This window comes from Leptodactylus fuscus, chromosome 5 (genome assembly GCF_031893055.1).
Source record: "Leptodactylus fuscus isolate aLepFus1 chromosome 5, aLepFus1.hap2, whole genome shotgun sequence".
Classification (NCBI taxonomy): Eukaryota; Metazoa; Chordata; class Amphibia; order Anura; family Leptodactylidae; genus Leptodactylus; species Leptodactylus fuscus.
In genome coordinates, this window is record NC_134269.1 from 31,836,776 (window position 1) to 31,852,977 (window position 16,202).

The 16,202-nt window shown below is 44.3% G+C and overlaps 1 protein-coding gene across 1 annotated transcript in view; it reads left to right on the top strand.

Moving 5' to 3' along the window:
- The window catches only part of STXBP2 (syntaxin binding protein 2), a 34,352-nt gene extending 29,470 nt beyond the window's left edge, over positions 1-4,882 (top strand). Inside the window, exons 18-19 of the mRNA XM_075272853.1 lie at positions 867-1,024; positions 2,122-4,882. Coding sequence (XP_075128954.1) covers positions 867-1,024; positions 2,122-2,201 — 238 coding nt within the window. The 3' untranslated portion in view covers positions 2,202-4,882. The remainder of the gene's footprint in view (positions 1-866; positions 1,025-2,121) is intronic.
- The last annotated feature ends 11,320 nt before the right edge of the window (positions 4,883-16,202 follow it).

Sequence of the window (16,202 nt, forward strand, 5' to 3'; positions counted from 1 at the left end):
ATTGACGTTCACCGTACAGGAGAACTATTAGTAGACCGGGCATTTGCGGACACAGGGATACCTAATATGTATGTGTCTGACATATGATTCTCTACTTTTATATATATTCTAGGGAAAGGAGGTGATTTAGAACTTTTACTTATTTAATTTTTTTATTATATATTTTTAAAGCTTTTTTTTTTTTTTTTTTACTATGGGGGGGCTTGAACCTACAGTCATTTGATTGCAAGTCCCATAGACTGTATTGCCGTCTATGGGACATTCTGTACATTACTATTACGGATGGTCATGGACTAGCCGCAATAGTAATATAGCAGTGACAGGCCTGGGAGCCCTCATTAGGCTCCTGGCTGTCACCCGAACAGGTCGGCTCATGCGATATCGCCGCGCAGGAGCTGGCCTGCAACTTTACAGGTATGGGGCCGGTGGGGACCGGCCCCAGGGGAGAAGGGGCCGCCAATACAGACCCGGCATCCGCTGTAATAGAGAGGCAGGTGCCGGGGCCTGAGACATCGCTGCCCTGCCCTGCATGAAGCCAACAGCGGCAGGAGCGATGCGGATATTCCCGGCGGGGGGGACGAAGGAGCGGAATAGCAGTTCCTCCCGCTGCTGGCTTCATGCAGGGCAGGGCAGCAATGTCTCAGGCCCCGGCATCTATCCCTCGCTGGCATCGGCCTCTCTAGTACAGCGGGTGCCAGGCGCCACATTTGGACTATAAGACGCACCCTTCTTTTCCCCCCAAATTTTTGGGGAAAAAAGTGCGTCTTATAGTCCAAAAAATACGGTAGTTTGTGATTGATTTTATTCATTCAGTCATTCATACACTTTTTTTTTTTTTTTTTTTACTATACGTTTCTCTTTCCCAGTGCTCGTTTCGGTCATTGGCACAAAACCCGCAGTGCTGCAGAATACAGATCCGGGCCGCGGCTTATTGTCTACGTCATGGGAGGAGTTTCCATGTCTGAAATGAGATGTGCCTATGAGCTGACCAAAGCAACAGACTCCAAATGGGAGGTTCTGATTGGTAGGTTTTGTGCTGTCATTTTTGTCCAGGTTCAGGGGTACCAGGGGGGTCTCTTTTGCCTTCACTTGATTACTTTAGACTTAACATATTTCCCTCCATTATCTGACAGGCCCCAGGGACAATCTGCTGGTTTGACTATGGGGTTGATCTAGTCTCCTATTTTTATATTAGGTTTATTATTTTTTCCTAGCAATGGTGCCATTCTTGTCCATGGACTGGTACTGCAGTGTTACATGCTGAGGGCTGAGCTGCAGTACCAGGCACTATCTGAGGTGCTCTTTCTGGGATGATATGGGGAACAAACCCTTTGGGATCCTGTCAGATCTGATATGAAGCATGAAGTGACTTTAGAGACTCTCCATGACAGGGGGGAAAGTTCCTGAGACAATGGCTGGGTCCTATTCCTATGAACGTTGGACCGTTTCCACAGTGTGATTACATCCCTTCATGTCCTTGTCAGATTGGGAGAGAATATGGCTGCCCAACCCCTTTGGGCTTATGCGCATGACAGTGATAAAATGTGGATATTAAAGGGATTGTCCTGTTGTGGATAAGCGTCCAAGGACTGGGGACTAGAGCACCTTTGGGCTTGTGTGACCGGCACACCATTTATTTCTATAGGGCTGCTGGAGATTACAGTCCTGGCAGCCCCGTATCCCCTCTTCCTGCCAATAGAGAAGTGTCTATAATAGGACAACTCCTTTAAAATGTGGGTAAAACTCTACTATTGGTTCTCCATCAGTGTCAAATATTTTTCATCAACTTTTTTTTTTTTTTTTTTTAAATAAGAATTTAAACAAAAATAAAAAACCTCCTGTCCCCAGCACAGCATTGTCCACCACCAGTGTCTGTCCTGGCTTGTTGCAGGGCCTCATTGTTGTCAGTCCTGCGGCTCACATGACCCCTAAGACCAATCACGTGATGCCAGGTTCCTTACTGGTGACTGGTGAGGCCTAGGACTTCCAGTAAAGGGGCCACGGCAGACAACAGAGCAGGGGGACAGAGGGTTCCTGGACAAGCCCTTTAATCCATTACACCCCTTACGTGTTCCTACAGTTCTGTTTCCCTGACTTTACTCTCTGCCTCTTGTGTCTCAGGCTCCACTCACATATTAACCCCCACCATCTTCCTGGACGGCCTGAAGTCTCTGGATCAGCCGACTCCCAAGAACGAGTGACACAGTCTTCCATCTACTTTGTTCAAGTCCTTTGGTCCGGATCTCTGTCCTCTTTAGTAACACTCCATAAGTCACACTGCGGCCTGAGGACTCGGACCATGTGTTCACTCCGCCGGTGCTTTCTACCATGGAGGAGCAGGTTACAAGTGTTCTGTATGTCACTGAGGTCCGCTCGCTACCTTATTAAACCAGGTTTTACCTGAGCGTCAGGCCCTGGCAGAACTTTTCCTCCATCTTGGTTGTTTCTAATGGTTATTTTTCAAAAATGTTGTAACCAAAAATAAGATTCCTGAAGGATATTTATGTTTTGGTATTGTGCCTTGTACGACCTGCCTGTCTGCCTACCCTCGCCTCCTGTGCTGCCACCGCCGCAGTGATCTGGGTACACAGCGCCCACCTTCCACAGACATTTCATCCCCTCTGCTTCACATCTAGGAAAGCTTTGTAGTATATAGTCCTTGTAAGTACAGTCTATAGCGGAAATGACTTCTATCCTGTAAATGTCAGATTATTTAGAGTGACCCCTGCTGGTCATTATGTTAAATTACATTAAAGAAAATCCAAAAATCTGTATTTCATTCCATTGAAACAGGTCATTTTTAGGGGCCAAGACTAGGTCTTTTTTTTTCTTTTGTGGTGATCTATATGGAACATCCCTTATATAATACAGGGTTTTGGTGACAACTCGGTATTAATAAGCTGATGCTTTAAGGATATGACCGCAGCCATTTGTCTGCTTTCTATAAATAAAGCTTTGAGGCGTTGAATTTCAGGGAAGGCGGTTGGTGGGCTTCTACCATCCCGGGACATGGCATTAGTTTGTGTAGGGGGCCGCAGATGTTTAGCGGGAAGGACTTGTGTGAAACTGGATGAGGATGTAGCATCCAGTGAATGTGCACATTGCTCTATGTGAATAAGTCTATAGATGGTGCCTTGCGTTTGTGTTTTTAATATAAAATATATATGTGTGTGCCTTTTAATATGAAGTATATACGTGTATGTCTTTATCAGTATTCTCCTCTTCTTCAAGTGCCATCTTCTGTCTTAACATGGATTTCCAGTCACTCCTCCATTCTTGTGCAATAGAAAATTGGAGCCAGGTCTTTGCATCAATTCTGACGATCTCTGACTTTGTTCTAATCTGTATCTGTTCTTTATCACAGTCATGATGTGTGTTCTTGGGATCCATCTGTTGATATTGGTTCCAGTCTGGAGGTTTTAAGATGTGAATAAAGAGTCAATAAATTGCAGCTCTGGTGCCATGATGTCCACATATCGCCTCCATCTTGGGCCTTGCATCCTTCACTGGAGCTGCTGAGCCATAGATATATCAAGGCAACATGGTCAGCACATATGTTATAGATCATGGCAAACGCCTCTAGTGTTATCGTGATCTCCATGACCAACAATGACTTCACAAGGATCACCATCCAAGCCTAGGATAATGGGACAAATACAGTGTGGATTTCTCTTAAATTCAACACGTCACCAGATGGCGCTATCTTAGGAAAGGATAATGGGATTCATTTACGTCCAAATCCCTTTGTTTTCTGCTTCCCCCATCCAGACATTGATATTCTATCAAATCACTATCGGTAGTCTCATTGCATACATTCTGGAAAACCCCTTTAAATAAAGATGTCCTCTTGTGAAATATCCTGTTTCACATAGGTGGGGTCATAATCCACAGCATCCATCTGGATGATGATCCTATCTGGTGATAAAGTTAATCCATGAACTGTGACCTTTGCTGTATGTTTAATGCTTCACCTATGGTAAGATATTGCATTCATCTAAATAATGCACAATTGTAATTCCAGATACAGTCCTTGGACATGAGTGGCGCTGTTCCCAGGAGGGGGGGGGGGGGGGGGGTGACAAACTTTACTTACCGGTATCTAATTGCTTATTAACCCTTTAAGACTAGGACTATTCAACAACTTTTGGCTCTGAAACATTAAGATGTTAAAGGGGTTGTCTGCGGCTCTGGAATTTTATTGCTTGCCATGGACTCCTGATCAAGCACAGCGCTGTACCTTGTCTAGTGGCTGTGCTTGGTATTGCAGCTCTGCCCCATTCATTTGGACAGGTCTGAGCTGCAGCATGGCCATGTGATCAATGAATGTGACGTCTATACCTGAGAAGAGGAAGTGGCGCTCAATATTCCACTTCTAATAAACCCCTGTAAATGTCACGCTGCCAGTCACAACTAATGATGATGAACACAGTTGCACAGAAAGCCAGGAGGGGATGATTTCTGCCGCCTGTTTGGTTGTGGTCCAGGTACCTATGGGTCACCATCATTAGATACCATACAACATTGCAATCTTATGCTGCTGTGTAGCCTTGGCCTACCCACAAGAACTGGCACAGAATTCTGTACCAATGATACAAGTATGGCCATAGTGAGGGCTAGCTCGGAGTCTGCTTTGGCTTTGCCATTCTTGGTAAGTGACCTCCATCCTTAGGTTTTTATCCTGTTTCACTCTTACTGCCGGGGTCTGTGTATGATCCAGAAGACTTGTCTATAGCTCCTTGCCGTGTGCACTAACCATTAGTAATGTATATTTTCCCCCATACGTTACATGCAATACATTCCATATAACCCCTTCATGTGGTGGTGGTGGTGGTAAGGGTCCTGCCATTGTATGGATTTTCTGTAATATTTGTGATAATTTAATAAAGGATAAGTAAACTTGAGTGGAAGAGTCTGTTATATCCTGGGAGAATGTATTAGGATATCGCTTATAGCCTGAAGGATCTATACATAATAAAACTTAGAACAATGTAGAGTAGTGACGGCGAACCTCTTAGCCGCAATTTAACCTTCATACTGTGCAGATACATGATTGCAGACACTTACGGACTCGCAAATACAGTCATGAGATTGGGGCTTTATAGGGCTTTCAATGACGCAAACAACTTTGTACTGAAAGGTAAAGCTCTCTGCGTTTGGTACTTTTGAACAACTAAAGGTCACTATTTACATCGCACAGGATCTGTTTTATAGTGACCGTGCAATGTTATTACAGCCTGTACTAATATCACGACTGCTATAGAATACAGATACTGTGTGATTGTGATATACAGTGTTGGCCAAAAGTATTGGCACCCCTGCAATTCTGTCAGATAATACTCATTTTCTTCCAGAAAATGATTGCAAACACAAACTCTTTGGTATTATTATATTCATTTAATTTGTCTTCAATGGAAAAACACAAAAAGAATTGTCAAAAAGCCAAATTGGATATAATTCCACAGCAAACATAAAAAAGGGGGTGGACAAAAGTATTGGCACTGTTTGAAAAATCATGTGATGTTTCTCTAATTTGTGTAATTAACAGCACCTGTTACTTACCTAAGGCACCTAACAGGTGGTGGCAATAACTAAATCACACTTGCAGCCAGTTGAAATGGTTTAAAGTTGACTCAACCTCTGTCCTGTGTCCTTGTGTGTACCACATTGAGCATGGAGAAAAGAAAGAAGACCAAAGAACTGAGGACTTGAGAAGCAAAATTGTGAGGAAGCATGAGCAATCTCAAGGCTACAAGTCCATCTCCAAAGACCTGAATGTTCCTGTGTCTACCGTGCGCAGTGTCATCAAGAGGTTTAAAGCCCTTGGCACTGTGGCTAACCTCAGTGGACGGAAAAGAAAAATTGACGAGAGATTTCAACGCAAGATTGTGCGGATGTTGGATAAAGAACCTCGACTAACATCCAAACAAGTTCAAGCTGCCCTGCAGTCCGAGGGTACAACAGTGTCACCCCGTACTATCCTTCAGCGTCTGAATGAGAAGGGACTGTATGGTAGGAGACCCAGGAAGACCCCACTTCTTACCCAGAGACATAAGCCAGGCTGGAGTTTGCCAAAACTTACCTGAGAAAGCCAAAAACGTTTTGGAAGAATGTTCTCTGGTCAGATGAGAGAAAAGTAGGAAAAGGCATCAACATCGAGTTTACAGGGAAAAAAAGAGGCCTTCAAAGAAAAAAACACGGTCCCTACAGTCAGACATGGCGGAGGGTCCCTGATGTTTTGGGGTTGCTTTGCTGCCTCTGGCACTGGACTGCTTGACCGTGTGCATGGCATTATGAAGTCTGAAGACTACCAACAAAAAAAACGTGAAAAACAAAAAAATACTCAAATCTTAAAGGCCCTCAAGTACAAAAATGTCACCTGACTGTATATCAGTCGGCATGAAAGATTTGCATAGCAGGAGACAATATGGCGGCAATGATCATCTTCCCATTGATGGTCAGTTACTAGATCTAAAAATAGCAAACTTTAATGGTTCTCATAAGGTTATTGACCTTGTGATGAAATCTCTCCATCCAGAAGAGATGGTAACCTCCGATTGGCCCCATCCCAGGTAATCCTTCCCATGGATTAACACTCGCAGACCTGACAACCATCTGTATGAGTTATGAGTGCCAAGTATTTCCGTGTATGCTAATCCTAGATTTTGGGCACTAAATGCATTCTCTATACTCCTCCAGTATTGATAGCTATATAGGATATGATCTTATGATCGAGGAGAAGGATCGGGGTAATTACGGACAGAAAAATATGGCCCAAGGTCTATTCTTTACTATAGGAAGCCAATTATGATGTATATAATATATAACTAGGCACACGTGTAATGTAATGTGCTTAGAAAGCGTCATCATATAAATTAAATCCTCTTAAGATATTACCATATTCTGCATATTAATAGACTTGCCAAATAGTTCACATCTACTAATTACTGGAGAGGCGCCCAATCTTACCAGTTGACTTCCTGAGCAGATGCTGCCCTCAATACCCTGAGAGTCCTTACCATAGTCATGTTTGGAAACCTATAGATGGATGGAAGGCCACTATAGGAAATATTGATGCCCTATATAGGTAAATGTTCACGGTCCTTGGTGGGCACCGGAGTGAGACTTGTACATAATATATTTTTTAAAGGGATCTTATCATTGGATACCATTTTTATCTGACTAACACATGGGAATAGCCTTAAGAAAGGTTATTCTTCTCCTACCTTTAGATGTCTTCTCCGCGCTGCCGTTTGGTAGAAATCCCGGTTTTGTTTGGTATGCAAATGAGTTCTCTCGCAGCACTGGAGGTGGTCCTCAGCACTCAAACAGCACTGGGGGCATCCCCAATGGTGCGAGAGAAATCTCCAGTGATGCCTCTTCTATTGGAACGCCCTCTCCCTGTGTCTTCTTCTGTCCTAGGTTTCATCTTCTAGGCCACAAGAAAATGTCTCTTACACAGTGTAAGCGGCCATTTTCATGTGGCCGCAGGCATGCACAGTCGGCTCTGCCCAAGGCCTGATGGCAGAGCCGACTGTGCATGCCTGGTAGATTGAAACCCAGGACGGAAGAAGACACAGGTAAACGGCGTTCCAGAAGAATATAGAGGCTTCACTGCAGATTTCTCTTGCAGCATTGGAAACTCATTTGCATACCAAGAAATCCGGGATTTCTACCATACGGCGGCACGGAGAAGACATCTAAAGGTAGGAGAGGAATAGCCTTTCTTAAGGCTATTCCTATGTGTTAGAAAAAAAGGGTATCCAATGATAGGATCCCTTTAAAGCAGTCATTCATACCTTATGTACTTAGGGCAGCAATTCCCAACTGGGTTGCCCCGACACTCTAGTGGGAAGATGGACGCACGGCATCTTTATTCAGCTATATTTGCAGCTGTTAAAGTCTTATGTACGTAGGGCAGCAATGGCACAGCATTTTCATTCAATATCTGCATCCTCAGGAAGCAGATATAGTTGAGTACAGTGGTGAAGCAGGAAACCTTTAGCTTCCTGCTGCACCATTCAGGATGCCACTAGTGATGTCTCGCAGCTCAGTGGAGACCTGCTGCATCAAGTCTGAGACAGACAGCTTTGTGGGAACAGAGCTGGGAAAGTAGGAATTTTATTTATATGGCACTACTATTATGTGGAGCACAGTGGCGTAACTAGGAATGGTGGGCCCCCGTGGCGAACTTTTGACATGCCCTTGACCGACCCCCTCCTACGCATTCCTGCGGGCTCTATTATACCCTATAGTGGCCCTTCCACACAGAATTATCCCCCATAGTGGCCCCTGCACAGTATTATCCCCCATAGTGGCTCCTGCACAAAGTATTATCCTCCATAGTGGCCCCACCACACAGTATTATCTCCCATAGTGGCCCCTGCACACAATATTATCCCCCATAATGGCCCCTCCACACAGTATTTGTCAGGATACGGAGTCGCCGCGGTCTCCTTGCTGCGCGGCGTCTCTCTGGGAGACGTGTTAGGAGTTCTATTGGGTGTGCTTAGGTCATTAAGGGTTAATCTTTTCCTTGCTCTCAGTCTCCATGCCGTTAGCCATCAGGTGTGTTCTCTGCTGCTATTTAATCCCCACCCAGGCATGGATCCTTGCCAGCCATTCACTTTGGGTTTCCTGGTCCCCCTGCTCAGTCTGTTTCCCTGTCTGTTTGTATTCGGTCTGTTCCTTGGTTATATACCCGGTTTGTATTTTTGACTATCCCTTGTCTTTTGATTCGGTATCTTTATTATATCTCCTGGCTTGACCTCTTGCTCGTCTGACCTCACCTTCTCTTCTATGTCTTGCTGGGACTTGTGGTCCTCCCTGGTTCCATGCTGTTTTAGTCTTTTGTTTTGCATTGCAGTTACACTGTGCTTTCTGTTTAGGTGTGACCCTCGTGACTCCAGTCCCTAGGACTTTCAGGGCCTCCTCTCCCCTTATCCTAGCCGCCGGGATAGAAGCGTAAGGAGTCGTGGTAGGCGCACTTCAATTAGGAAGTGCATGGGTCTGCCTCATCTCAGATATTACAGCATAGTTATAGCTGCAGGGCCTGCGACCCCTTTTTGTCATTAGTTGCACAGTGTTGCTTTCCCAGCTGTGTCACTTTGCACTGCCTGACCCTGACTCCAATCCTTACAGTATTATCCCCCATAGTGGCCCCTGCACACAGTATTGTACCACATAGTGGCCCCTGCACACAGTGTTATGTCCCACTGTGGACACCCATAAAAAATTATTATACTCTGGGGTCTTTTCGGACCCCAGAGTATAATAATCGGAGACCCAGGGGGAGAAAAACATTTAAAAAACTCTGTTACTCACCTATCTCCTGGCTCCTATGAAGTCGGCCTCCGAAGTAGTCCATCTTCAATGACGTCAAATGTCACATGCAGGCCCAGGGTCATGAGCCGTCAGACGACTAGGCCGAAGATAGTAGCAAATTTGGGGTTCTCAATGTACTCAATGCATAGCTTACATATTCACTCTTCTACCATCTGCAGTGCATTCACGTCTGGGATACTAATGCTCACTACACCCCTTGATAAATTTTATGATAAGTGCAGGTTTCAAAATGGGGTCCTCTCTAGATGATTCCACTTTATTGGTACCTTACAGGCCCTTCAAACATAACATGGCGTCCAGATACCAAACATTTAAATTTGCGCTCCAAAAGCCACATGGCGCACCTTCACATCTGTGTCATGTGATATGGGGGTATAAACAGCTGTTTGGGCACATCCGGGAAGGAGTGCAATTTCATTTTGGCACACAGATTTAGATGGTTTGGTTTTTGGACGACATGCCACTTTTGCAGAGCCCTGAAATGCCAGTAACGTGGAATTCCTTCACATGTGACCCCATTTTGGCAACTACACCCCTGAAAGAATTTATCCACAGATACAGTGAACATTTTTAACCCCCAAGTGTTGCATTCATTTACCTTCTAGAAATGAATGCGCAGCTGATGGTGATAGGAGAAAATGGCAATTTTTTTCAGGAATACATAATTCAGACCTCCCAACCGTCCCGATTTCCGCGGGACAGTCACGATTTGGGTGACATGTCCCGCGGTCCCGGTTGGAGGGAGGTATGTCCCGATTTCAACTCAGATCTGCGTCCAGAGGACGCAGATCTGAGTTGAACACATATGCGGCTGAAGCAAGGAGCTGACACAGGTCAGCTCCTCGCTTCACCGCTGCCCGCCTCTCTCCCTGAAACATGCGGCTGAAGCTGCTCGCGTGCTCGCTTCGCCGCTGTGTCTCTCTCTCGCTGACACATGCTGCTGAAGCGAGGAGCTGACCTGTGTCCAAGATGGAGATGGAGGGACATGAATCTGGGGGCAGAGATGGAGGGACATGAATCTGGGGGCAGAGATGTGGGGACATGAATCTGGGGGCAGAGATGGAGGGACATGAATCTGGGGGCAGAGATGGAGGGACATGAATCTGGGGGCAGAGATGGAGTGGACATGAAACTGGGGGCAGAGATGGAGGGACATGAATCTGGGGGCAGAGATGGAGTGGACATGAAACTGGGGGCAGAGATGGAGGGACATGAATCTGGGGGCAGAGATGGAGGGACATGAATCTGGGGGCAGAGATGTGGGACATGAATCTGGGGGCAGAGATGTGGAGACATGAATCTGGGGGCAGAGATGGAGAGGACATGAATCTGGGGGCAGAGATGGAAGAGGGACATGAAACTGGGGGCAGATGAAGGGTGTATATGAAACTGGGGGAGAGATAGAGGGGGGACATATAATTTACGGGTGACTGTAGGAGGATTATACTGTGTGCGGGCACATGAAAAATTAACGAGTGGGCGGAGTCAACACAAAAGTGGGCGGGGCTAAATTTGCAGCGGCGCGCTACGCGCGCCGCACATTTTGTCCCTCTTTCGGTTCTTCAAAAGTTGGGAGGTATGCATAATTTCAGTGTGTAATATGTTGTATCAGAAACAATTGCTCCAAATGCAGTTGTACCTGGGATACCTACTTAACAGTTTTTTGGAGTGTGTGTCTCTGTTGAAATAATTGAAAAGATATATAGAAAAACCGGGAACTGGAAGAGCGCTAAAGGCAGCAAAATCCGTAATATACTTGAAAAATAAAAAATAAAAATGACAATATGCAAGATTAAGATGAATTGGTTCTGTTTTATTGCTCCAAGGACATGAACAACAGCTTAAAACGGCTACGCGTTTCGACACCAGGCGGGTGTCTTCTTCAGGCCAAGCAGGAAGTGTCCAGCGACAGCCTTAGAACCAAGTCCAAGATCCTTCCACCCGTCCGCGGTCAGGCTGTATAATCAACAACCAGCTAAGCAAAGATCACTCCGCACAGAGAACTAAATGATCCTGAGTCTTTCTTTTCTTCTTAGTTGCTATGACTCCTAGTATCTTTTCTATCTGCTATGAGCTTGTATGTGTCTTTCTTGTAATACATTACTGAATTATCCATGCTGCTGAATTTCCCCATGGTGGGACTATCAAAGGATTATCTTATTTTATATTGGGCACTGAAATGGCATATATATGTTAAATCTGCAATTTTCATTATAATCTGTGCATTCATACACATGTCATACAAGTGGGCATACACTGCCGATTGGGCACACGGCAGGGGCAGATATGAAGGGGCGCTATGTGCTTTTGAAGCACATATTTAATTGTTGGTTTTGGTAGTCAAGTCATGTTTGCCTAAACTCTAAAAATTTCCCCTACAAAATGGGGTCACTTCTTGGGGAATTCCAGTTTACTGGCACCTCCAGGGCTCTGCAAAAATATGTCATCCAGAAAGCCCCTCTACATCTGTACTCCAAAAGGTAAGAAGGGCAGACCTCCTTCTCTTCTGAGCCCTGTTGTGTGCCCAAGCAGCAGTGTACACCTACATATCTAACTTCTTTGTCCCTGGGATAGTCCACTTGACAGTTTTAGGAATGATGATACAAAGTGGGTGCAATGTATTGGGCAATGAAATGGCATATTTCTATAAAAATTTCAATTTTCACTTTGTACATTCAATTTTGGGAAGCACGCATAGTCTCAAAATGATAATACCTCTTGAGAAATTCCTTGAGGAGTGTAGTTTCCAAAATGGGGTCATGTTTGGGGGGGGGGGGGGGTTACATTGTACTGGTACTTTAAGGGCTCTGCAAATGTTACATGGCACCTGAAAACTATTCCAGCAAAATCTGCCCATAAAATCCAAAAAGTGGGGTTTTTTTATTCCGAGATCCCGATCCCCCTCCCCCCATGTTCTCATACAACCCTTTATGACCACACATGGGGTATTCCAGTGCTCAGGAGAAATTGTGTAATGAACTGTTGAGCGCTTTTTGTTCTTTAACCCCTTCCTGCTGATGACATTTTTCAATTTTGATTTTTCGTTTTTGACTCCCCCCCTCCCCTTCCAAACTTTTTTATTTCTCTGCTCTCAGAGCCATATGAGGTCTTAATTTTTGCAGGACAAATTGTTCTTCATGATGCCGCCATTAATTATTCTGTATAATGTACTGGGAAGCTGGAAAAAAATTCAGAATGGGGTGGATTTGAAGAAAAAGTGTATTTGTGTGACTTTCTTACGGGCTTCATTTTTATGGCCTTCACTGTGCAGCCAAAATGACATGTCCCCTGTAGTCTATGTTTCGGTACAATTCCGGGGATACCAAATTTATATGGTTTTATTTACATTTTAACCCTTTAGCAAAAATCCAAAACATTGGCAAAAAATGTTTTTTTCTAAAAGTCGCCATATTCTGACACCGGTAACTTTTTAAAACTTCAGTGTACGGGGATGCATAGGGCGTGGGGTTTTTTTGCGGGTCGGGAGTACTTCTTAGTTATACCATTTTGGGGAATGGCTTTTGCTTTGATCACTTTTTATTCAAATTTTTATCACAGGAAAAACTGTGAAAAAACGGCAGTTTAGCACTTTTGACTTTTTTTCCTGCTACGGCGTTTACCGTATAGAAAAAATATTTTTAAGATTTGTAGAGCGGGTGTTTTCGGACACAGGGATACCTAGCATGTATGTGTTTCACAGTATTTCAGTACTTTTATATGTGTTCTAGGGAATGGGGGGTGATTTGAACGTTTAATACTTTTTGATATATATATATATATATATATATATATATATATATATTTATATATATATATATTTTTTTTTTTTGCATTTATTAGACCCCACTAGAGGTCTTGAACCCCAGCGGGTCTGATCACTAATGCTAATGCATTACAATGCCAATGCATTGCAAAATACCAGCTCTTCTATTGCAGGCTACCTAGCGTAGCCTGCAGTAGAAGAAATAGAATGACAAGCCGGGGAGCTTTCACAAGGCTCCTGGCTGTCATGTCAATGTGATGTTGTCCCTGGAGTTTGCTCCGGGTGCTGGCAATCACTGGCAAAATGGCGGCACCCACGCACCGCCGGGAAAATGGCGCCTCAGTCAGTTTTGACCAAGGCATCAGAAGGGTTAATGCCCGCGATCGATGCAGGCTGTATGAATCCACAGACACCAGGCGGTTATGGCAGCCGCCCACTCCCGTTTGGCTGCCATAGTATGGCGGATGTTGGGAAGGGGTCAAACCCTTGGAAAAATTAAAAATTTAGGGCTAAATGGACAGTTTATGCAAAAAAGTAAGTTTTCCATTTAGCCCTAATTTTTTAACCCTTTGTGAATGTGTTAATTTTAGGGCTAAATTAATGTATTATTGAAAAAAAAAATGAAATGTACAAATTTCACCTCCATGTTATTTTAATTCTTGTAAAATGCTTAAAGGGTTAACAAACTTCCCAAATGCTTTTGAATTATGTGGTGATTTATAGGGCTATCTAATATATAGGCCTTTATAATCCTCTTCAGAACTAAAGTGGTCCCTAAATAATTAGTTAGAAAATTTTCTTGTAAATCTGGAAAATCACTGTTACACTTGTAAGTCTTCTAACATCTAAAATAAATTAAAATACGATTATAAGATGATGCTGATATAAAGCAGAGATGGTAGATAATATTTATTCATGTATTTGGGTGATATGACTCTGTCTGAAAAACAGAAAATTTCACATTTTGAAATTTTTTTCCAAATTTCTGATTTTTTTCATAAATAAATTCAAAATATTGATGAAGTACAATGTGACCCGAAAAAACAATCTCAAAATCACTTGTGTAAGTTAAAGCCTAGAATTTGGGACGTGGCCAAGTATGTAAATATTCATCAGTGTTCAATGATAGCTGAGCTGCTGTACTAGCACCCACCTGTGCTATGCCATGGTGTCTCATTATAGATGACACTAGGGACCCCTGCAGGATCTAATATTCATGGCCTATCCTAGTCAGTGGCGTAAGTAGGAATGGCGGGGCCCCGTGGCGAACTTTTGACATGGCCCCCCCCTACCCGAACCGACGCCGAAGGCTTCAACTGTCCCCCTCCTCGGTACTCTATTATGTCCCCTAGTAAGCCCTGCACACAGTATTATGTCCATTAGTGGCCCCTGCACACAGTATTATGTCCCTTAGTGGCCCATGCACAAAGTATTATCCCCATAGTGGCCCCTGCACACAGTATTATCCCCCATAGTGGCCCCTACACACAGTATTAATGCCCCATAGTGGCCCCTGCACACAGTATTATCCCCCATAGTGGCCCCTGCACACAGTATTAATGCCCCATAGTGGCCCCTGCACACAGTATTAATACCCCATAGTGGCCCCTGCACACACAGTATTATCCCCCATAGTGGCCCCTGCACACAGTATTAAGTCCCATAGTGGCCCCTGCACACAGTATTATCCCCCATAGTGGGCCCTGCACACAGTATTATCCCCCATAGTGGCCCCTGCACACAGTATTATCCCCCATAGTGTCCCCTGCACACAGTATTATCCCCCATAGTGGCTTCTGCACACAGTATTAATCCCCCATAGTGGCCCCTGCACACAGTATTAATCCCCCATAGTGGCCCTTGCACACACAGTATTATCCCCCATAGTGGCTCCTGCACACAGTATTATCCCCCATAGTGGCCCCTGCACACATCATTATGTCCCATAGTGTCCCCTGCACACAGTATTATCCCCCATAGTGTCCCCTGCACACAGTATTATCCCCTATAGTGTCCCCTGCACACAGTATTATGTCCCACTGTGGACACCCATAAACAATTATTATACTCTGGGGTCTTTTCAGACCCCAGAGTATAATAATCGGAGACCCGGGGGAATAAAAACATTAAAAAAACAGAAACGGAAACAGATACCTGTCCCCTGGCTCCAAGGCTGTCAACCGCCGCTCTTGTCCTGCTTTAATGACGTTGGACGTCACATGACCCGGGAAGCAGGCCCGGGTCATTCAAAGACCCCCGAGTATAATGATAGTGTTTGTGGGGACCGCGGTGTCACTTGCCGATCCCGTAACGGCCCGTAACGGCCTATTAAAAAAAAAGCTAAAAAAAAACGCAGCGGTAGCGGCTGTCACCGGGCCCCCTAATGGCCCGGGCCCTGTGGCAGCCGCCTCCGCTGCCTCTACGGTAGTTACGCCACTGATCCTAGTGATAGACCATCGATTGCAGAAACGAGAGATGGACTCACCTATTTGTTTGACCCAAAGATTCCAAATTGGTTTTTTAACAAAACTAAATAAATGGAAATTTGTCTCAGGTGGACTTAAATGGGCACCGCTAGATGTATTACATTGTAAAATTACAGCCCATAGTCAGTTGTAGGTGGACATCTTCTAGTCTTATATACAGTATATAAAGTTGTGTGCAGAAACACGGGACATTTCAGCAATGGTGGAAGTAGGGGATGGATGTGTGAGTGCTGCAAAGCTTGTAGTAGATCTAGGAGTAGGAGAATTAGAGCAAAGTTTAGTCAGAGTTAATGAATTACAGGCAGATAAGTGATAGAAATGATAGATAGGAGTGAGGGATAATATCTGTGTTGTGTGAACTGGACTGCTGCAGTAATACAAAGGAAAATTAACCTGTTCATTGCCAACAATCTCATTTCGTCTAAGTCTGTTTTGTGGTAGAACAGTTTGATCTGTTCACAGATTGTTTAATACTGTTTTTACTTACAAATTCAGTCCTATTAGTGAAAAATATTGGGGTTTTTTGGCCAAAAGTTTAAGTTTTGGGGGGGTTATTTTTATGTGAGTGTGTTGTTCCAATACACACAAAGAAAATAAGCGTGCATAACAAA